A 22,727-nucleotide genomic window follows, 5' to 3' on the forward strand; every position below is an offset into this window, starting at 1 on the left:
TACGCGTGTGATGGCGGGACATGTGCCTGGTGGGACACGTGCCTGTGACATCCTTGCTCTGCCCTCTGTGACTCAAGGGGATCCTCAGAGAACATAGGTCTCTGAGTGCTGGCCTGACCAGTGGAGCTCCTGTCCCCACCTGGGGACAGGTGTGCAAACAGGAACAGGTACCACAGTCCATAAAGCGTGCCATATAAGGGAGGAGATCACAGAGTTGATACGGTGTTATTTTGATTGATTTTGGTATTGTATTTATACTTTCCCATGCTGGAAATCAATCGGCCTTCTGCCCCTTCCTCCGTTCCTGCTGTAGCTCTGTTCGAATGAAATGCTTATATCACTTTTACAGCTTGTCTGTGAAAGGGATGAGTGAGCCAAAGATTAATAGGGGCTGCGGAGGGCCTTGCCCAACTGCGGCCCAGGTGTGTGGGGAGAAGAAGCAGCGGCCAAGGTTCAAGGTGCCTTGGAGGTGATGGCCAGAATGTAAGCAGAGAGAGTGTCATGGGGCAGGAGGGAAGGCAAGTCCTCAGGGTTGGGGAAAGGACTGTTTGCAGGGATGAAAGGTGATGGACCTAGAGAGTTTGCTGGGTGAGCGTCCTTCTCAGGCTGCCTTCCTCTCTCTCTCTCTCTCTCTCTCTCTCCTGCCCTGTCTCAGTGTCTCCCTTGCACAGTCGTCCTGCCCTGGGTGCACCTGTAACATGCTCCTTGCTCATCTTTCTTGGTTTATTGCATGTCCTATCTGTAGGCCTGGCGACCTCTTCATGGCTGGAGATGTGTCATCCTCTCCCTCCCTAGTCTCTAGCTGACAGCCCAGCACATGAAGCAGTTTGCTGAGCTTGTGTGTGGGGAGGCTGATTTGGAAGATGTGGCCTGAATGAGGAATGAGAATGTTAGGGTCACCTTTGAGGATTTTGGAATGGGCTTAGTGCTACTGTCATCGGGAAGTTGCTGTGGGAAGGTTAAATGCACATGGAGTGCATTCCCAGTTCACCCCAGAACCAGTTTTTTTCACCATCGTTACAATGCCCTCTCCTCCTAGGGTTCGGAATGAGACAGGTGGGAGACTTGGGTTGTGGGTTGAACTGTGTCCTGCAGAAAGGTATGTTGAAATCTTAACCCCTAATACCTGTGCGTGTGATCTGGTTTAGAAATAGTCTTCACAGGTATGATTATGATGTCCATTAAGATGTGATACTAGAGTGGTTGGGCTTTAATTCAAGTTGATTGGTGGCCTTATAAAAAAGAGAGACTCAGAGACAGACAGACAAACACACACACATAGAAAGTGGCCACAGGACTGGGAGTGTGATGCATCCATAAGCCGGTGAGTGTCCAAGGGCTGATGACCACCAATGGAAGCTAAGATGAGGCAAAGAAACATTCTGCTCAGAGTCTCAGAGGGAGCACGGCCATACTGACACCTGGATCTCGGACTTCTTGCCTCCAGAACCATCAGAGATTGAATTTCCATTATTTCAAGCCACTGAGCCTGTGGTATTTTGTTACAGCAGCTAAAGGACCCTGATACGTTTTGGGAGTCAGTGCCTACTGGTACCTGGGAGAGCCCTTGGGCAGCACCTGTTTTCCAACCACCTGCTATATTCAAGGAGTTTTATTAGGGCCTTAAAGAACATCAAAGATACATAGGATAGATTTCTTGACATAATCTAGAGACTTCAGGGCCAGCTGAGGAATTGAATTGGGAGGAGCAAGCAGACAGATCAGTGTTGACCCCAGGACCATCTAACAACAGGACAAGTTGAAACGTGGGGGTCAAATACAGATATGGTTTTGTCATAGTTTTCGAAGGACATGGTGTTTCTGATGAAAATGATAACAGGCTAGTGGCAAAACTAAGTTCTAAGGTGAAATTTCATAAGACCACTCTGTGACTCATCCACGGAGAGACCCTTGCCATGGATGAAAGGTGGAGGGCTCTTGTGACAGGACTCTGAGAACTGGATGTACAGTGCCGTTGGAGGCAATGCTGGCCTTGACAGAGAGCTGGGCCTGGGTGATGTTCAACCAAGGTAGGCAGGTGCCACCTGCTGGTCCAGTGAACCATAGGTGAGAGACCACAGAAAGGCCGGGATGCACTCCTCAACAACCCATCAGTTCTGTGAGGGCGGGGCCCGTGGTAATGCATGATGTGGGGCCTTGAGGTGATGTTGAACTTTGCCAGACTCTGTGGGCACCACCATTGAACCCTGCTTTCTCATCTAGAGACTGCAGAGAAACCCAGACCCGTCTTGACAGTCCTGTCATCCCTGCCAGGGGCAGTGGCAAGAATCTGCATTCTGTGGGACAGTTTTTTCTGGGCATTCATGAGGCTGACTTTGGCCTTGCATGGCCTTTCCCGAGGCACACTTTTCCTTTATCTGGCTCCATCATGCATGGTAGCCCTGTGGCTTAAAAGTCACTCCTTGTCAGTTTTTAATCTTAGCTAAGGGGTTCATAGCCAAACTCATGAAATCCCCAGACACCTTCCACAGAGATCCATTTGGTGGGGAGTCCTCACTGCTCTCAGAAATGCCATTTTGGGTCTTACTCCCAGAAGGAGAACCACCCTTGACTTTTCTAGAGGAAGTAAGTTTGATATGGACTCAAACGAGCACTGGCTTAGGGATCAGAAGAGCTGGATTCAAGTCACAGCTCTTCCCTGAATCTGAGGCAGGTCAGTTTAACAACCCCGAGTCTCCGTTTCCTCATGTGTGAAAAGGGGGATGTAGCCCCTATTTTGAGCGTCTCACTGGGTTGCTGTGGTGATTGAGTTCATGGAGAGGACATTGCCTTTTGAGTGACAATGCATCATGCGGAAATGAGGGGTATCTATTGCTGTTAGATTATGGGTTTTAATGCCCCAAATCATGGGGTCCTCCCATACTTTTTTTTTTTTTTCATTCATGCATAATTGACACATAACATTGTGTTAGTTTCTGGTGTACAACATAATGATTGGATATTTGTATACACTGTGAAATGATCACCACAGTACGTCTAGTTAACATCTGTCATGGGTCTCCTCTTCTAAAAGGGTCTATGATCTCATTTCGCTCCCCCCATGAGGCTGCCAGGAGGCCTTATATCTTCCCAGTGAACATTTTCTAATAATGAGAGAAATATCTTCTTTGTCTGGCATAAGGTGATGGGCCAGGCTGAGCTGGCTATGAACACAGGATTCTCAGGTCTTAGGAATGAGTTCGCAGTCTCAGAGTGGCCCGGAAAAAGTTGCCCTTTCATGGTTTCTCTCCATCTATATGTTCAGGGGACATTTCAGCATCTTGGATTTCAGGGCCTTGTAGTTCCAAAGTGTTTGCATTGTAGACCTGGCGGATCTGAGGCCCCGTGATCCCGTGTCATGACGCAGGCGGGGGTTGATTAAGAATAGGGATTCTGGAGACCTCCGGGTCCACCTAGAATCACAACGTTGTCCTCACTAGCTGCATGCCATGAGCAGACCACCTCACTGCTCCGACTCTAACTACAGGTCCCACCTCGCTGAGCACTGTGAGCACTGAGTGAGGTCATCTGGACACAAAGCCCAGCCTGGGGCCTGGTGGTCATTAAATGCTCAACAGGCCTTAGCTGGAGAAGGAAGCAGTGTTTCCTACAGGTGACAAGTCACTATAGCATCACGCCACATGTACTCGGAAGTACTCTGAGGGGGGTTTCCATCAGACGTACCCCGGGTCAGCTACTGCCTGCAAAGCAGTGTGTGAGCCCCGTGTACCTGCGGGAGGCCTTTCTTCCTGGGACGCCCCCGATCAGCCATGTCTACAGGGCCTCAGTTTCCCTTGACCTTTCATCCGCAGGTCAGCCAATGGGGTTTTAGGTACTGGGTTTTCCATTTGTGAACTCGGTAAAATCAGGGGCTGTGGGGCTTTAGCTCACATGAATCTGGCCTGTGATTCTCTTGGTCATCGTGTTGAAATAACATGGTGCAGGTTATGCAGAACAGTTCCGTTAGTGATGTGAGTGGGTGGGTGAAGGATACGGAGTCATCAGTGACCCAACATGGCGGCCCCCAGGACAGCACACTCACGACCTGCGAGGCCTCCTTTCATTTGCCAGAAGTTCCCACGGGGTTGGGGTAAAAGCTATGGGTAATTCTTTGAGGGAAATAAGTGCCTCCATTTTGGGGTGACGCTGACCTGTCCCAGTGCAGTGACTGAAGACGAACTGAGGAATGTGGAGACTTGAGCTGCAAGCTTTTTATGGGGCCCTGGACCAAAGCACCAGGCTTTTGTATTCCACTTGTCTTAGGTGCAGCTGGAAGGTAATTTCCCACTTCCTTTTTGTGCGTAGGGTGTCTGAACGACCGTATGTGTAAAGAGTCCTTGGAGAAAGCCGATGACATTCGTCTTCCCTCTTGGATCCGTATTCTCTTGTTCTTAGGCCCCTCGCTACCTGCCTTTCTCCTTCCTCTGCATTCCTACGTAGGACTTGCCCCTTTCAGCTACAACCTGGTGCATAGGTTCTGGGTCTAAAGTTCTCTGGAGATGTTATGAACTTCACTCCTAAATGAAGGCAGGCTTCCAACAGAGGAGACTCAAGGGAATAAAGATCGGCAGTGGGAAGGAGGTTGTGCTTGATTCATGATATCTTCTGTCAGTGTCAGAGAAGCAACGCTCGAGGTCAGGCAGCATGGCGCCGTGAAGTGAGCCCAGACTCAGAAGTCAGATAGCAGTGGGTCTGTCTACCATTTATTAACTGGGTGACCTTGGGCGAATGACGAAACCTGGGACTTCAGTCTCCTCCACTGCATTACTGGGATGGCAGGATGGACTCTCGGGGTTGCCGTGATGATTAACCGAGGTAAGGGAAGCCCTGAGTTCAGAGCACCAGTCCTGCCTTCCCTTCCCTTTCCTTAAATGGGTGGCCTTGGGCTGCTTGATCAGGCGGCATCATTTTCAATCACCAAGTGGTACCCCCGAGCTGTGGATCCCGTGAGGCATGAACAGTGCCTTTGGTTTCTGTAAGAGGCCAGGAGAGATTTCAAGCCAGAGAATAGAGCTGATTCAGGGATGGACACAGATAAATGAGGAGGACATGGCATCTTGGGAAGCCCACAAGCCCGGGGAGTTGTGATGGTAGCCTCACTCTGGAAGCTGGAGGAGACATCAAAGGGAAAGGACCCCAGGAGCTGGTCGAGAAACAGACAGCTGGTGACTTGTCCCCAGGAATGCTCCTGGGCACAGCCCATGTTCACTTGGCCTCGGTCCCACGTCTGCCAATAAAAATTAAAGAAATTGATTTTCTTTTGTTTGCCTCTGAGGACTAGGCTCTTTTTATGAGACAGTAAATGGAATCCCTCTCTGAGCGTGGCTGGATTTTTAATTGTGTTTGTCGTGCTTTCACCTTATTCCATTTTATGAATTCCTGCTCCCAGATTTGTTGATGTGAAGCTCTCACCCACCAGGGACACATCAATATTTGATTTTTATCAGTAGGAAAAGGTTGAGGTTTTTAAAAAATCATTTTCTTAATCCAAAGGTTGGCTTGTTTGCTTCATTCTGACACATTAAAAACATGAGACCCAGTCCAGGGTTGTTTTCTTTTACTTCCCAAGTCCAATCTCGGGTTGAGGGGGGAGAGTCTCTTTCCACACTGGAGGTCATGGTCTGGCTCTATGTGGAACAAGATTAGGTTAGATTAGATTAGAGCTCAATTTTGGGACAGAGTGCTGGGCAGAGACATTTTAAAATGAATTACATCACTGAGGATGAAAGATGCCTCCTTTGTTTTGCATAGGGCACATTTGTAAAGATTTGTTGAAAACGGTGTGAAGGAAAACATTAAAGTAATGTTGTTCAATGTGGGGATGGTTTCATTCCTGTATTAGTCAGCACGGACGAGGTTACTCTGTGCTAACAAACAGCACCGCTGCCGATCTCAGTGATTGAAATGACAGGACTGTATCTCTCACTTATGCCATGGGTGCACCTGCTCCCGTGTTGGCCTCACTCAGGGACAGAAGCTTCCTGAGGCTAGGCCTCCTACTTCCACAGTTGTCAAGGCAGGGAAAAGAGAAGGCAGCAGGTCACACACTGGATTTTGGAAAATAAATTAAACTTATTTGGAAATGATGCAGACCGCTTCTGCTCACTTCTCATTGGCCGAGGAGAGTGATGGGGCCTTGCATAACTTGAAGGGGTGTAGAAAACTGCCGTCCTAGCAGTGCCAAGAAATACTTGGTAGACAGCGGTCATACCAATCACAGTTCCTAAAAGGGTTTTCTCAATTAGTAGGTGAAATTGCCACCCACCTTGGGAGCACATACAAAGACACATGAGGGAGGGCGCCTGGGTGGCTCAGTGGGTTAAGCCGCTGCCTTCGGCTCAGGTCATGATCTCAGGGTCCTGGGATCGAGTCCTGCATCGGGCTCTGCTCAGCAGGGAGCCTGCTTCCCCCTCTCTCTCTGCCTGCCTCTCCATCTACTTGTGATTTCTCTCTGTCAAATAAATAAAATCTTTAAAAAAAAAAAAAAGACACATGAGGGAATGTAGAAATGGATAAGTTCTGGCCCCAGGATTTTATGATTTAGCCGTAAATTTGGCCTTGACTACCCGAAGTTATCTTATATGGCTTGGTACTGCCTTGAAAATATTTGGTGGTCTATTCCTAGATGCCTTGGCTCAGAGGTCCTGGCTTCTTTATATGGCCTTACGTTATCCAGTTTGGCTTGTAAAAAAATTCTTAATGTTGGGGCACCTGGGTCCCTCAGTCAGTTAAGCATCTACCTTCAGCTCAGATCATGATCTCAGGGTCCTGGTATCAAGCCTTACATGCAGCTCCCTGCTCAGTGGGAAGTCTGCTTCTCCCTCTCCCTCTGCCCCATTCATGCTCTGTCTCTCTCTCAAATAAAATCTTTAAAACAAACAAACAAACAAACAAACAAATCTCATGTCAGCAATAGTATTGAGAAATGGGTACTTGAGTGGGAAGAGTGAGAACTTTGGAGATGGACAGACATAGATCCATATAAAGCTTCCATCATCTCCTACCTTGGTGATTTTTGGAAAATGAATTAAACTTATTTGAGGATCAGTTTCCTAGTTGGTCAGATGGGAATAAAAGTATATTTTGCAGGTCAGATGAGAAGATAATAATTATTAGGATTATGTCCTCGGGACTCTGAGTCATTTCTTTGGAAATCAGAGAAGAACTAAGTCTACAACCTGTTTGAGTAAAGCCATCATGTCAACCTAGTGACTGGATTTTCTTGGAGGGATACATTTCTGAGAATTGTTAATGCTTTGAAATTTGGGGTGTTGGTGGATGTTGGAGAAGTAATTCCAAAGAAGCATTGCCCCTGAGGAAAGGGGCAGTGTTGATGTGATAATGCCTTGCCAGGGAGATGGCTGCTTTTCCCTCACTCATTTTGGACAATGTACACATGCACTCTTCTTTGTCCACCAAGAACACTGACTCACCACAAGCTTCTTCAGGACACCTTGTTCTTGCAGACCTCATGGCCAATTGCATCCCCCAGACCCCTGCCATAGGACCTCCACCCACCTGGGTCAGATCCCACTCCAATGCAGTAAAGTCACATCTCGTGTTTTCATTAGAGACCCTCGGTCTCTGGGGACACTTGATCCCACATTGGAATCAACCACTTGGGAAAAGCTAAGCCATTCCATTTCAGCCCCCCCCCTTCCCCCACTGCAAGAGCAGAGAGGGAAAGAGAAGAGACTCTTTAAAGATGGTTTGGACCATTCTGCTGGGCAAGACACCTGCTAGGGCCCTCGAGCTTTTTCTAATTGTCCAGTGGTTCAATTATAGTATAGTTGAAAGAACGAAACCCATGCTAGGTCTGAAAGAAAAAAAAAAAAGCACTGATCTGGGAAGAGAGTCCTGTGATGGAGATGTCTGAGCAGACCGACACTGCCTCCTGGTTTCCTCTCAAAAGTTTGAACTGACCAGCAAGCCTTGCACATCTGTCTTTTTTCCTTTTTGTTTATTAGTGCTGCGTAATAAAATAATGTGTGTATGTGCACACGCACGTGCGCATGTATCTCTGTGTGTGTGTGTGTGTGGGGGGGGGATCTCAGAAGACAGCAAGCCTGACTCTTCCTCCTGACCTGCCTTAGGCCTTGGTGGTTTCAGGATGAGAAACTCTCTGGACAGATGAGATCTCTCCTACGTTATTCGTTTTTCTTTGCAGCTTAATAAATTCTTCTCTAGGGTTATTAAGGTGAGAAGGAGTGCATCTTCCTCCCAGGGCCCCCAGGGCTGTGGGTTTTCCCCTGAGGCCTGAAACCTGGCCAGAGCTGGAAAGAGAAACTCGTTCCTAGGGTGTAACATGGTGCCCCATTCAATGGACCTCAGCCCGGGACACTACTGTCACCCCAGGGGGTATTTGCAAATATGTTGGGTCCTGGGTGGGGAGACTAGCTTTTTTAACAATTATTTAAACAATTTTTTTTGTGTTGTTGTTGTTGTTAGACTTTATTTTTCTGAGCAGTTTTTGGTTCCCAGCAAAATTGGATGGAAGGTACAGAGAGCTCCCTTCTGTCTCCCCGCCCCCCAGCCCCCGAGGAGCATGGAGGAGCCTGAGGCTGCCTTTGAACACCCAGGGCCGGTGAGGCCACATATCCTGCCATCCCCAGAGCAGCTCTGTCCCCAGAGGACTTGTCTTACCCCAGCGCCAGCCGCAAACATGCTGGGACCCCTGCTGGACGTGGGCATAGCTCTAAGGGTCTCAGGTTCTGGGAAGTGAGGGGTCTCTGCACTCTTTAGTGGCTTTGGTTTTAAGGCATGTGGTTCTTGGAGGAGCAGAGGTGAGTAAGAGGGCAGGGGAGTGGACAGCGGTCTGGCGGCACTGTGCTCTCTTTGATGTGGGTGCAGCTGAACGCCGGCACTCGGCCGCTCTGGGATGCAGAGCTCATGATGAATTATCTGCAATCTATCTGTGTGCGTCTGATGAGGTGTTCACTCTGGTTGCTGTTCGCGCGGATCAAGAGCAACCTCTTTAAATAGGGTCTTGGGGACCCGCAGTCGAAGGCAGCTGCTCACGTGGAGGATAAGGTACCAGAATTGGCCAAGTGTCCCTGTGAACACATGCTTGTTCCTCCATGGTCTGCCCTTGCGAGGACATGCCGTGTCCCCAGGACGGGCTCAGGCCCGGGGGGCAGGTGAGGTTTGCAGCCCAGCAAGCACCCACCTCCTTGAGTCCCACTTTGCACTGTGTGTCCTTGGGCAGGTTGCTGCTCTGTGCCTCAGTGCCCCCATCTGCCAAACGGGGAGAGTAAAGGTACCAGCCTCACAGAGACATTCTAAAGTTAGAGATGCTTCGTTTACAGAGCCTGATGCGCGAAAAGCACTCAGTAAAAATGGCGACTCAGTGAAAAAAAGGGTGACAGCCCCCTGCTCTACCTGCTGTAGTTGCATGCTTTCCTCCCGCCACGCCCCTCTGGGACCTGCTCTTCGAAAGGCCAGCTTCTCGTTGACCAGGACAGTGGCCTATTTTCTTTCTTCATCCTCCTTGGCCTTAGTAGAGGATGTACTTGAACTTCTAGGTGTCCTCTTCCTTTGACTTCTAAGTCAGTGTCGTTTTCTGATTCTCTTCTGCTTTTCTGGCTCCTCTCACGATCCTTTCCGGGCCCGCCTTCCTCCACGCGCATTCTCAGTATTAGGTTTCCCAGGGCTTCGAAGTCTGCTTTATTCATTTATTTCTGTGAAGTCTTCCTGGGTGACCCTGTCCCTTCCTGTGGCTTGGGAGCCGGCAGCAGGGCCCCTTCTCCTCCCTGTGGCTCTTACCTGGTCCTTTCAGATCCTAGAATTATGTTGAGAAAGCAGAGACTGTTTTAGATCACAGGCTTTGGAACTTTGTGTGGACCACTCGCTGTCCAATGACTCCCCGAGACACAGATTCAAAGAAACAGCTTTTCGTAAAAGGCTCAAGTCCCATGGTTTCTGTCTCTTCCAAACTCCTGGCTCTTGTGTCCAGCTGCCATGTTGCTATAACGACGCACATCCCATAGGGCTGAGAACAGACCTGGGTGAGGGGCGGGGGCTTCTGTCCTTTGGAACTGACTCTCACACTCCCTCTCTGCCCCGTTTGCCCCTGTGTTTTGCTAAAACCTCCCCTCCTGCTGCTTCCCAAGAACTGGGAGGTGAGTGTCTGTAGACCTCCAAGTGTCTGTCTTCTGCCCTTGCAATGGGTGAATGAAGACTCTTTCGTTTATTTTTTTATAGATTTTATTTATTTATCTGTCAGCATGTGCACAAGCACAAGCACTGAGAGTCTCAGGGAGGGACAGAGAGAGAAACAGACTCCCCACCCAGCAGGGAGCCCCATGCAGGGCTCCATCCCAGGACCCCGGGATCATGACCTGAGCTGAAGGCAGAGGCTTCACCGATGGAGCCTCCTAGGCATCCAATGAAGAAACTTTTAGTGGTAGAATTCTAGGCTGAAAATTTGTCCATCAAAAATTTGAAGGAATTGGGGCACCCAGGTGGCCCAGTCAGTTGAACATCCAAATCTTGATTTCAGCTCAGGTCAGGATCCCAGAGCCCTAAGGTGGAGTCTCGTGTTGGGCTCTGAGCTCAGTGGGGGGTCTGCTGGGGATTCTCTCCTCTGTCCTCCCCCGGCTCTCTCTCTTCCTCTCTCAAATAAATGAGTAAATCTTTTTAGGCATTGCTCAGTGCAGTGACAGTGGGTTGTTACGGAGAATTGCATTGTCTTTTTGGTTTCTGTTCCATTTGAAATAGGACCCATCACCCCCTCCTACAAGCTTTTAGCATCTTCTCTTTATTCTCGGGGTTCTGACGTTTTAGAATTTTGTGCCTTGATATATGTGTGTGCGTGTGTGCCTGTGTGTGTGTGTGTGTCCATGTGGGGACCGACGTGTATGTGCACTTATTAATTATGCTTGAAACGGAGTGGACAGGTCATTTAGAGAAATCTTTCCCTAATTTTTAATCCTCCCTTCCATCTTTTCTAGTCCTCTGCTTCCCTTTCTCCCTCTCCCTACCCCGCCACCTTTCTTTCAGTCAGGTATCGAATCTCTGGATAGTGTCTTTCATTTTCTTCTCTTTTCTTTCCGATTGACCTCCTCTTCCTATCTCATTTGACTTTCTGAAGACTTTCCTCGGCTTTATCTTCCACCCCTCTTTGACTTTCCAATTCCATGGGTCGCAATTCTCAAGGACCCTTTCTGCCCTTTGAATTGTTTATGTTTTAAATATCTTGTTTTATGACTGTGACATCTTCATTTGTCCCTCAGGGGATATTGGTGATTTGGAAAAAAAAAGAAGTCTTTTGCTCCTTGTGTTGCCCTGTTGTCTGTCTGTCTGGCACTTTCTCTTTCATGTTGAAGCTTCACTGAAGTATCTGAGGTGTCCTGGACTGTTCTCTCATATTTAGGAATTGAGTTCCAGAAAGTACTTCAGGCACATAGGTGGGTCTTATCAACTATTAGCCTTCACTATGGCAGGATCATAGACTAAGAATGATTTCACTGGGAGATCGCCAGATGTCAACATCTGGGTACTTTTTTTTCCCCCCAAGATTTATTTATCTTAGAGAGAGAGAGAGAGAGAGAGCGAGCCTGCTGGGGGAGGGCAGAGGGAGAAGGAGAGAATGTTAAGCAGACTCCCCACTGAGCATGGAGCCTGATGCAGGGCTTGATCTAATGACCCTGAGATCATGACCTGAGCCAAAATCAACAGTCAGGCTTAACCAAAGGAGCCAGCCAAGTGCCCCAACATCTAGGTGGTTTTTTTGAGGCACTTAGTTCCTGCAGAGACGCAACCTTTGAATCTCCTTCAGGGGTGGAGACTGGGAATAGGGTCAGTGAAAAGCATGGGTATTCTTGGTGTTTCTGTCTTCTAGGAGCAGGAAGAAGGGAACCAGCCCTTTCCCTCGGACTTACCATTTAATTTTCTCCAGGAAGAAACCACTAGACTGGTGGGCTGGGGCCAAGGTCATGGCTCGGGTACTTTGTTCCAGCCCTGAGCCCCGATCCAGCCTTCTGGGTTACCTTTTCCATTCAACACCTGCAAGACCCAGAAGAACTGATTTTCTCTAAATATTCCCACCATAGCCCTTCTGTAAGCAAGCTTACATCTTTTTAGTTTTCATCTTCCAAAACATTGAAATACCTTAATTCTTCTTGTCTCTCCTCTTCTGGCTCTTGGTGCACCAGTATTTCTTTATATTTTAGAGTCATCTGGGGAGAGAGGAAGGAGAGAAACCCATGCCCTGCTTTCAGTGTTTCATTGGAATCCCAACGAAGTTTCTCAGAGTTTACAAGGTGTTTGCAGGAGGAGTGATTATTGCCATGTGTTGATTTTTTCCCACGTGGTCTCCAAAACCCATCAGGCATTTGTTGTGCATGGGAATAAGCCTGTTTGTGCCGATGGAGTGGAATTCAGGGTCCTCCGTTCGCATTTACTAGTCTTCTTTTTAGTTCTGCCTCATTGGTGCTTTACCTCGCTATCCGATGGGAAGTATCCTCCCCATGAACTTTAGTAAGTGTCATGGACTTCTACAGCAGAAGTGTCGTGCAAGCCACAGAGCCAACTCACAGCGGGCACTTTTTCTTGGGACCATGTGTCTTGCAAAGCAGCAATTTCAAACACCAGCTGCAGGAAGCCACCGTCACAGCTGATGGCCTTGACATCAGTTTTATTTGTAGGTGTGGGAGAATCGCCCCAAGAGACAGAATCCTTGCTCTGCCAAGACTGTGGCAATTATCTTCGCCAACTTGTGTTTGTAAATAACCTGAGTCCCTGGGTTTCTTCTTTGGATTGGAACATGGTGGGGTTGAGTTTGAAGAAGACATGAATGATGTTCCTTGGAACCCCTGGGGTAGCGTGGATCTTTCGAGAGCGGGCAGCTGACCCCATTGCAGGAAGGCTAACGGTGATGCAGCTGAATTTGTGTCGCTTTGAAAGCTGGCTCGGGTTCGATCCAGAGCCAGTACTGGACTTAGCTCCCTGTGGACCGGGAGAGGCCACAGCAGAGTCCCGTGAAAGCTGGATACGTTCCTATAGAAATCTGAGGGCCACTCTGGAAAGGCTAATTGAGGCACTCCAGACCCCTAATTAGAGGTTCTAGATCCTGGCTGTGCATGGAACTCACGTGGGTGTTCTGTAAATCCTGATGCCCACGTGCCTCCCCAGTCCGCAGACCAACCGAATGAGAAATGGGGGGAGGGACCCACCATCACAGTTGCTAAAGCTCCTAAAGGGAGGAGGGACAGGGTGCAAATTACTGCTATGTACATTTTTTTTTTTATCCCGTTGTTGCTACATAAGCAAAAAACTCATTTAAAATTTGCATTATTTTGAACTAATTTGGATTTAGGGGAAGTGAAAATAATTCACGGCACAGTCATTTTGACACACGCTTTTGCAGCTGTTGTGGTGGGGCAGACGTTTCTCTCTCTCAAGAAGGAGAATGAAGGGGTGGCTCTTTGAATGGGGATTCCAGAACATTCAGGGCAAACTCCTCGTGGATTTCACTCTTCTGGAGCTGTGGTGGCAGAAATAGTGGGCAGGATTGGGCACTGACCAGATGTGACTTCCCTGATGTCCCGTGTCTCTCTTGGTGTGCGCAGGGCCTGTGGCTGTCATCAGTGGCGAGGAGGACTCAGCCAGCCCGCTACACCACATCAACCATGGCATCACCACGCCCTCCTCGTTGGACGCCGGGCCGGACACGGTGGTCATCGGCATGACCCGTATCCCGGTCATTGAGAATCCCCAGTACTTCCGTCAGGGACACAACTGCCACAAGCCAGACACGTGTGAGTACTGGAGTAGAGCGTTGTCCCTTCCGGGGGAGGGCGGGGGAGGGTGGCATGGCAGTAGACCACGTAGCTGGGGTTCTGGAACCTTCTGAGGTGACCTACCACCTGCTAACCTCCCACTCTCTTAAGAGACCCTCCCTGTTTGTCTCAGAACTTGAAAAATAGCCTGAGCAAAGGGTCTCCACTGGCGCAGAGTCCCCTGGGCAGAGAGGGTTCAGGGCAGGATGCAGCCTGGATGCAGGAGGCCCAGCCCCATGTGGAGAGGTGCTCCCAGTATGGCAGGGGACACAGACAAGGCTGGTCTTCTCCATGGACCTGGCCTCTGCATTTAGGCAATGTAACCTGACTCTGTCCAGATAATAGGCCCTGAGGTCACCAGACCCCCCCCCCACAAACCTCCAGGAGAAGGGAAGGGAATGAAGGGTGGGGAGTCCCATTGGAATGGAAACATCTCTCTAGCTGCCCCTCCAGTGCTCTCTCTGAGAACCCCCTCATGGCCCCACTGCCAGGATGCCTCACCTCCCTCTGCAGACGTCTCCCTCAGATCAGAGGATTCAGGGCCCCGGTTTCCTCCTCGCTTCTCGCCTGCAGTTCGTTCCAGTCCCTGTCCTTGGGTTTCTGCGGAGCTCCGCTCAGGCCTCTCCTGGCTCCCAGGGCCTCTCCTCATTTCCGGAGCCTCCGTGGCTCGGACCTTCCATTCAGCAGGTGGTCCCTTTGCCATGTCCCAGCTTCCGTGTAAGCCTAGCAGCCCCAGTGCCCACCCTCCCCTGCTCCTGCCCTCGAGACGTGGTCAGCTAGTTCAGGAGAGATTACGGAGGCCCTTGGGGACTGAGAAGGGGAGGGCGAGGTGAAGGCCTCCTCTCATAGACAGGAAAGCTGAGATTCTGGGAGGCTGCGAGTTCCTCTTCCCTGTCCCCTGGCTTCTGCCATCGCTTCTCTTCTTCTCTCTGGTGCTCCAGGGTCTCGGCTGAGGAAGAAGCACCCTGGGTCTTTCTCTTGCTCTGGCTGAGCGCTCTGTACTCGGGCCGCCCCGTAGCTCTCCGAACTCTCTGCTCCCGCTGGGTCCATCTCACAGCCGAGGGGGCATCCGGCGCTCACACCGACCTTTGCTTCTGTTTTTCTGGTTCTGATTTTTAGTGAGGGGATGGCCACAGTGGGAGGGCCGGGGCTCGAGTCACAATCATGTGCCTCCCCGCCCTGGATATCCTTCGGAATTGGTCTCAGTGTTTATTGGACCCCCCCCCACCCCCTGTGGAAATAGTGGAGAGCTTAGTGCTTAGAACAGTTCCGCTCTGGCTAAAGGCCTTGCCTCACGTCAGGTTCACCTTGGGTGGACAGGTTCTCCTGTGGCTGGCAGGAAAGCTTTTCTGTGATGGGAGCATGGGATCCGGGCTTGGTCTAGAGCTAGTGATGCCGAGTTTCTGTAATGACACTGGCATTTGAACAGAGAGCGAGACATTGCTCTCAATAGCGCATAATCGATTCTGGTTATTCACAGTAGTTATGTTCCAATAAAGTCACCACAAATGCTGAATTAGGGGACGCCGAGCCATTGCTCCTAGGGGACATACAGGGTTAGGCTCCTGCGAATGTCTGGTCACCACATTGTTATCAATGAGTCAATATATAACCTGTTTCATGTGTGCGTCTGTTGGAAGATGCCTTATTTAATAGATACTGTTGGTTCATTAACATCGAACTCAGGGTCAGCGGCACGATGACTTAGGCCTGAACAAAGCTTATCTAACACACCGATCCTCTCAAACACACCCGTTTGCTCCTTAAGGCCCAGCCACTCCAGCCTTCTTGCTCACAGGAATGCGAGGTGGCCCTTCAGCACTCTGCTGGGGCCGTATTAAACAATGAAATCACCCACAAGTGGCTCAACTACGCAAAAAAAATGGCCCCAAACAGACGACAAAAGGAGCACTGGTTATGAGAGCAGAAACCAGAAGGCAGAGCATCCCACGGGAGCGTGTCTGTCGGGTCACTCCCGTTTCTCCCCACTGCTTTCACGTTTATCAGGGGCCATAGTTGCCGGGAGTCCTGGTTTGGGGGTTACGTGTAAGTTTCAGCGAGGAGGCGAATCTGTAAATCCAGAATCCGTGAATAATTAGGACGGGCGATATACCCTTTAGGGGAAGTTCTGAGCTCCTGGTGTAGCGTCTCTGGGTGTCTGTGCTCGCGTGAGTTCCGGATACCAGCTTCTCCGTGGCTGTGAATGGGGGTGATTCTTGCACGTGAGAAGAAAGGTTCCTCTGGGCCATCAGAATAAGTGTGAGCCCTGGAGAGAGTCGAGGGATCTGAGTGTCTCTTAATGTCAGGATCCCCGCCGAAGCCAAGGAGCTCCGGCCCTACAAAACCGTGCAGAGAAAAAGCCTTCCTTCCTAATCCCTGGGTTTGCAATTTGAAGCGGACGTCTGAAGGAGCCAGGCAGTGCTTGCGCATGAACAAGAAGGGGTCAGTGGAGACGGAGGGGAAGCAGGTTTATTGGTGAGGGAGGACCCGCCGGCATGAGAGAGCAAACAGTACGTCACCCGAGGGGAATCACGAGCGACTCCAGCTTGTTAAAACCCTCTGATATTAGGGAAAGTGTCCTTTTCAGGGAAGCAGGACATTTTGTCTGCTCAGTAGACAGCGGATGGCTCCTAATTATTTCCTGAAAACATCTGTGGCAACAACCGTGCACAGGAGCCTTGTCCCTGGGTCTGGCCAGCCCTGCCTCTCTGAGTCCCTGGTTGATGCGCTGGCCCTGCCCCTCAGCTGAGACTTGCCAGCTAAGCCACTGCCCGTCTCTGATTACAAAGGCTTCCTAGGCTGAGAGAACCGAGTGACTCTGAGACACAGCGAGTGTGATGAGACACTATCATAAATAATTAAAGCCACAGGCACTGGGGCAGATAAGGAAGTGGAGAGCACTCGACTCTGCAGGCAAGTCTGGGCTCGCGCCTTTGGGGAAAGGGCGAGAAACAGGATTCGGGGAGAAGCGCTCATACCGTAGGCCCCCCGGGGACTCACCCGTCTGATTCCCTTCTGCATCCCTTGTGAAAATGTGCAGCGTGGGAAGCAATGGCAGGGACATCATGCCACCTGACTTGAGACAGCATTTCCCCGAGTCTCCCCGTGATGCACGGAGCACGAAAGCACTTTGCTTTCTTCAGCATGTGTTCATCATAAATGGTGGGACCTTTGCGACCGCAGTGATCAGGATGCCTCTCCTTTCCCCCCGTCTGCTTTCCATCTGGTCCGTAGCGTTTCTCAGAGCGTGTCAGGCCTGCAGGGAAGTCTGGAGAGCCCCTCGTTCCGTCCGTTATCAGAGGGCTTGAAAAAGCTCCCAGTGGGGGGTAGGTATGGAATCTCGTGCCTAACGAGGCCCCCTCGTTGTTTGCTGAAAGCCCGCTGGTTCTCAACAACGTCAGGAAATGGATCCCGGCCTCCTGGTCACCCAGCCGATTTGGGGCTAGGTCCTACAGAATGCGACACCACAGGGCTGGCCTGGAGGGGTCCGTGGGGAGAAGTCAGGAGGTGTTTTTGTAGCAACATGGGGCCTTGGTTACCGTGGTCACCCCTGTGACAGCCCTCGGCCCGGTCTCCGGCTGCCGTCTGAGGAGTCAGGCTCTGGCTCTTTCCCGCAGGCCAGCTGGAAGGCGCTTTGGCTCTGCTTCCTGCCCAGAGTTCCCTGTTCATTCCCTTTCCCAAACCCATTCTCAAAAGACCTTTTGCCTCTGGGTTGAGACAGCAGAGGCCATCTGGGGAGTCACCCTGTGTCCTCCCTCCCTCTTCCTCTGTGCCCCGGTCAGGGCACCTGCCTACTTCGCACATTGTCACCTTCCCAGAGCTAGCCCTCCCCCACCCTCCATCCCTCGGATCTCTTCCTCTCCCCGTGGGTGGGCCGGTGCCCAGGGACCTCTCCCCGCCCTGGCCAGCCCTGCCTGCCTCTCTCTTCCCCTGCAGAGAGCACCTGCTTGCTCTCCTCGCCGTCACCCCCAGACCTCTTTAGGGTCCTTGTTTTGCAGCTCCGTGTGTCTCTCCGCTTCCCCAGGAACCCTGACTTCACCAGCCTTGATCTCTTTGCAAATCCGATCACACTCCCCTCAGTCCCCATCGTCAGCATCCAAACCTCTCTCGCTGAGCTGACTTTCCTCCTTTTCATCTGTTCAGTTCATATTTATTGAGGGTTTGTGGGAAGCCTTCCTTCAGGCTTTGGAAACAATGGAGAACAGGGCACTCACGGTCCCTACCCTCAGGGACTTGCTGCCAACGGTAGCTGTTCTCCAAGATGCAGACGGCAACCCCCCCCCCCCTTCCCTGGAGACCGCTCACGGAGCCTAGGGTTGTCCCCCTCCACCTTTCTGCCCGTGATTTCCCCAGCCTCTACCCCTGGCGGCTTCTTTCCAGAATGTCGATCCCACACCAGCTGCTGCTCTTGAGTCATTCCTGCTTGAAAGGCCCTGTCTCTTCTCTTGGCTAGGCCCCCACACCCCTTTCTTCCTTTCTTCCTCTCTGCCCCTAGTCATTGTTCAGTGTCTGGCTCACTTCCAACCTCTTCCTAGGCCCAGGCTGTGGCAAAGTGACCCTTTCCCCCTGGGAACCCCTGGTCTAGAGTAAATGTCGCGAATGACTTTGAATCAAATCTTAGGTCATCCTGTCACTTCTCAAGAATGTGTGTTCTGTTTTGCAAACTTGACTTTGAATATATTCCAAGAAGTAGCTCTCACGTGTCACAGTTCTTCTGTTCCCTGTGGACGATATAGCCTGGGCCTAGGGGCCAAGGGCATGGCAGCTAGCGCCGTGTGCCGAATGAAACCTGGCGAGTGTATCTTTGTGGCGCGGGCTTTCTAGAGAAGGCATGGACAGAAGGCACGGTTGCTGATCTACCTCAGCAGCCTCCTCTGGACCCAGCATGAGGCTGGTGTCATGCATCTTTTGTTCAGGGGACCTTGCACCCCCTCCCTGAGGAAGAGGCTGCTGTTCCCATTCTACTGGTAGAAGACTGAGGCTCATTGAAGCTTATGCACAGAGAGTTGCCACTCAACCGCCCCACTTCCGTCACCTGTTGTCACCATCTCCCATTGGTGTGGTGCATTCGTTACCACTGATGACATATTCTAGCCAACCGAAGTCTGTGAATCACAGTAGGGCTCACTCTTGGGGTCGTGTAGTTGGTTCTGACAAAAGCAGGTGGTGTCCCCACCATCACAGTGTTGAGTAGAACGGTCTCAGTGGCCTTCCAGACCCTCTGCGGCCCACCTGGTTCTCTGCCATTGGTCTCTTATTGTCTCTAACAGCCGGGCCTTTCCTGGGTGTCCTACGGTTGGAATCCTTTTCTGATTGGCTTCTTTCACTTGGTAATGGGCATTTGCGGTTCTTCCATGTTTATTGCTTCCTGCTTCCTCCCACAGTGTGTCGCTCTGTCGTATGGGTGTCCTGCAGCCACTTACCTGTTCTCCCGCTGAAGGATGCCGTGAGCTTCCTGGGGCTGCTGGGACAAAGTACCCCGAACTGGGGGGCTTCGAACAACAGAAATGTGTTGTCTTACAGTTCAAGAGCCTAGAAGTCTAGAGTAAGGAGTTGTCAGGGGGCACAATGCCTTCGAAACCTGGAGGGGAGCCCTTCCTCGCCCTTATTTAGCTGCTGGTGGCATTTCCAGTGTCCCTTGTCACCATGCCACTCCAGTCCTCTTTCCTCCGTCCGCACGTGCACACCTGGCCTTTTGGTTTAACCACCCCCACCCCCATTTCAATATGACCTCATCTTGACTTGACTTATTATTACATGGATATTGACTCTGTTTCCAAATAAGGTCACATTCTAAGGTACTGGGGATTAGAACTTCAACAGGTCTCTCCTTGGAGGCACACACTCAACCCATCTCTGTTGCTTCCTCTTTCGGACGATGACAAGTAAAGCTCCGATAAGCATAGGTGTGCAGGTTTTGCGTGGACACCTGGGTGTGCGCGGTTGCTGGATTATATGGTAGGAGTCTGCTCGGCTTTGGGAGAGACTGCCAGACTGGCTTGCAAAGGGGCCGTTCTGAGTTCTGTTCATTTCATAGGAGACTGGCCTCCACGAGTCAGCTCCCTCCGAGGCTCTTCTGGATCTTGTCCGTGCATGCCTGCGTTCTTAGCGTGTTTCCTGGAGTGCATTTGAGTGTGTGTGTGTGTGTGTACCTTCTCTTGTGCTCTGAACTATACCAGCAATTGATGACAATATAATTCTTGCTGGATATTCACAAAGGTGAATAGCGAGCCTACTTTCCCTCTCACTTGCCACTGGTCAGAGGCCCGTCAACCATGTTCCCTGCAAAACCAGCCCCTCGGTTGACTGACAGGAGTGTTTACTGTGACGTCAACCCCAGCGCTGGTTGCCATCACCTTTCCAGCCTCTGATTCCCTTTCTGTTTTGGTTTCCCTGAAGCCTTGTGAACGCCTTCTCTTTCCATATGGGTCACTGTCAAGCCAGCCCTACACTTCCAGGCCTCTCACACTGGTTCCACTTTTGGCTGGTTGGTTGGCTTTTGGTCTGTTTACCAGATTTTTTTAAAATTTAAATGCAATTAATTGGGGCACCTGGGTGGCTTAGTAGGTTAAAGGTTCTGCCTTTGGCTCAGGTCATGATCCCAGGGTCCTGGGATCGAGTCCCACATCGGGCTCTCAGCTCAGCGGGGAGCCTGCTTCCCCCTCTCTCTCTGTCTGCCTGCCTCTCTGCCGACTTGTGATCTCTGTCTGTCAAATAAGTGAATAAAATATTAAACAAATAGATGCAATTAATTAACATATAGTATGTTAGTTTCAGAGGTAAAGGTCAGTGATTCATCAGTCCTTCTGTAACACTCTGTGCTAATGACATCACGTGCCCTCTTCAATGTCCATCCCCCAGTTACCCCATCCCCCATCCCCCTCACTTCAGCAACCCTCAGTTTGTTTCTTAGGATTAAGAGTCTCTTATGGTTTGTCTCCCTCTCTGATTTCACTTTGTTTTATTTTTCCCTGTCTTCCCCTGTGATCCTCTGTTTTGTTTCCTAAATTCGATGTATGAGTGAGATCATGTGATAATTGTTTTTCTCTGATTGATTGATTTTGCTTAGTATAATACCCTCTAGTTCCATCCATATCGTTGCAAATGGTTTCTTTTTGATGGCCGCATAATATTCCATTATATATATGTACTACATCTTCTTTATCCATTTATCTGTTGATGGACATCTGGGCTCTTTCCACAATTTGGCTACTGTGGACATTGCTTCTATAAATTTGGGGGTGCATATGCCCCTTTGGATCACTGCATTTATACCTTTGAGGTAGATACCCAGTAGTGTGATTGCTGGGTCATAGGATAGTTTTATTTTCAACTTTTTGAGGAATCTCCATACTGTTTCCACAGTGGATGCACCAGCTTGCATTCCCAACAATGTAGGAGGGTTCCTCTTTCTCTGCATACTCGCCAACATCTGTCATTTCCTGATTTGTTAATTTTAGCCATTTTGACTGGTATAGGGTGGTATCTCATTGTGGTTTTGATTTGTATTTCCCTGGTGCCAAGTGATGTGGAGCATTTTTTCTGGTCTGTTGGCCATCTGGATGTCTTCTTGCAGAAATGTCTGTTCATGTCTTCTGCACATATCTTTGTCTGTCTGTCTGTCTTTCTTTCTTTCTTTCTTTTAGATTTTATTTATTTATTTGACAAATAGAGATCACAAGTAGGCAGAGGGGCAGGCAGAGAGAGAAGAGGAAGCAGGCTCCCTGCTGAGTGGAGAGCCCGATTTGGGGCCCAATCCCAGGACCCTGGCAACATGACCTGAGCTGAAGGCAGAGGCTTTACCCCACTGAGCCATGCAAGTCCCCTGTAAATTTCTTGATTGGATTATTTGTTTCTTGGGTGCTGAGTTTGATAAGTTCTTTACAGATTTTGGATACTAGCCCTTTATCTTGTATGTTATTTACAAATATCTTTTCCCATTCTGTTGGTAGTCTTTTGGTTTTGTTGACTGTTTCCTTTGCTGTGCAGAAGCTTTTTACCTTGATGAAGTCCCAAGAGTTCATTTTTGCTTTTGTTTCCCTTGTGTTTGGACACATGTCTTGCAAGGAGGGGTTCCGTTTTCCACGCAAGTCTCTGTAGATTTGAACCGTAGGTGTGTATTTAACTTTTAGCCCCTCTTGGCTGGTCACGTCTTCATGCTGCTTCCCCAGATTTGTCCCTCATCTTCCTGGGCTGATCTGGCAGCTCTGTTCTGGGATCTTCTTCATAGCGACTTGGTCTCATGAGGTGGTCTAACCCATCTCTGTTGGTTTCCTCAGACTCTCTTTTTTCCTTTGTTCCCCGGCCAGTCGGCATGCGTTCACTGATTCCTCACAACATGGCAGACACTCAGCAAAGGGCCCTGGCATGGAGTGGAGGACTTTACCACCTTCCTGACTCCTCTCTGGTCACATGGCTGCTGTTTGGGGGTCCCAGCCTCATTGTCTTTCCCCGGGGCAACTGCCTGATGCATTTCCATACCAGGCTACAAGACACAGATCACCAAAGCCGGAGCCACTGGATCTGTGGCCTGTGCCCCGTCTGTTGGAACCTGTGGTTCCTTCAGCAGAAGGGTGTGAGCAGCTTGCCTCCTCCTCCTTTTATGGGCTGGTCAGCCATGGAGATTGCCTTTTCTGGAAGAGAGGCTGCTGAAACTGGTTACCGCTATGGTGGGGAACCCGAAGCCCGTGTGTGTAATGCAGTATTAATAGCTCGTCAGCATGATAGAGATTTCTGTCACCTTCTGTACTAACAAACATCGTTTAGTGCAGGGTAATGATGGGTGTTTATTCCCAGCCACTTAACTCCGCGTAATGGACTTGCGGATGAAATATGGAAAATGGGCTCCCTTGTCTGGGAGGCTGGGGCCTCTCCTGCCACAAGGAGCAGAAACGGCGGCGGCAGCAGCTGCTCCTCTAGAGAGAGGTTTTCTAGATTTTTCTGTAGTGG

At 50.2% G+C, this 22,727-nt stretch overlaps 1 protein-coding gene across 5 annotated transcripts in view; it reads left to right on the top strand.

Moving 5' to 3' along the window:
- The window catches only part of NTRK3 (neurotrophic receptor tyrosine kinase 3), a 380,449-nt gene that overhangs the window by 205,714 nt on the left and 152,008 nt on the right, over positions 1-22,727 (top strand). For all 5 annotated transcript variants that reach the window (XM_045067153.1, XM_045067149.1, XM_045067150.1 and 2 more), the window contains one exon: positions 13,569-13,757. In XM_045067153.1, the coding sequence (XP_044923088.1) occupies positions 13,569-13,757 (189 nt within the window). The remainder of the gene's footprint in view (positions 1-13,568; positions 13,758-22,727) is intronic.

The sequence above is a fragment of the Mustela putorius genome, unplaced genomic scaffold (genome assembly GCF_011764305.1).
Source record: "Mustela putorius furo isolate JIRA1106 unplaced genomic scaffold, ASM1176430v1.1 tig00003875_pilon_pilon_pilon, whole genome shotgun sequence".
Classification (NCBI taxonomy): Eukaryota; Metazoa; Chordata; class Mammalia; order Carnivora; family Mustelidae; genus Mustela; species Mustela putorius.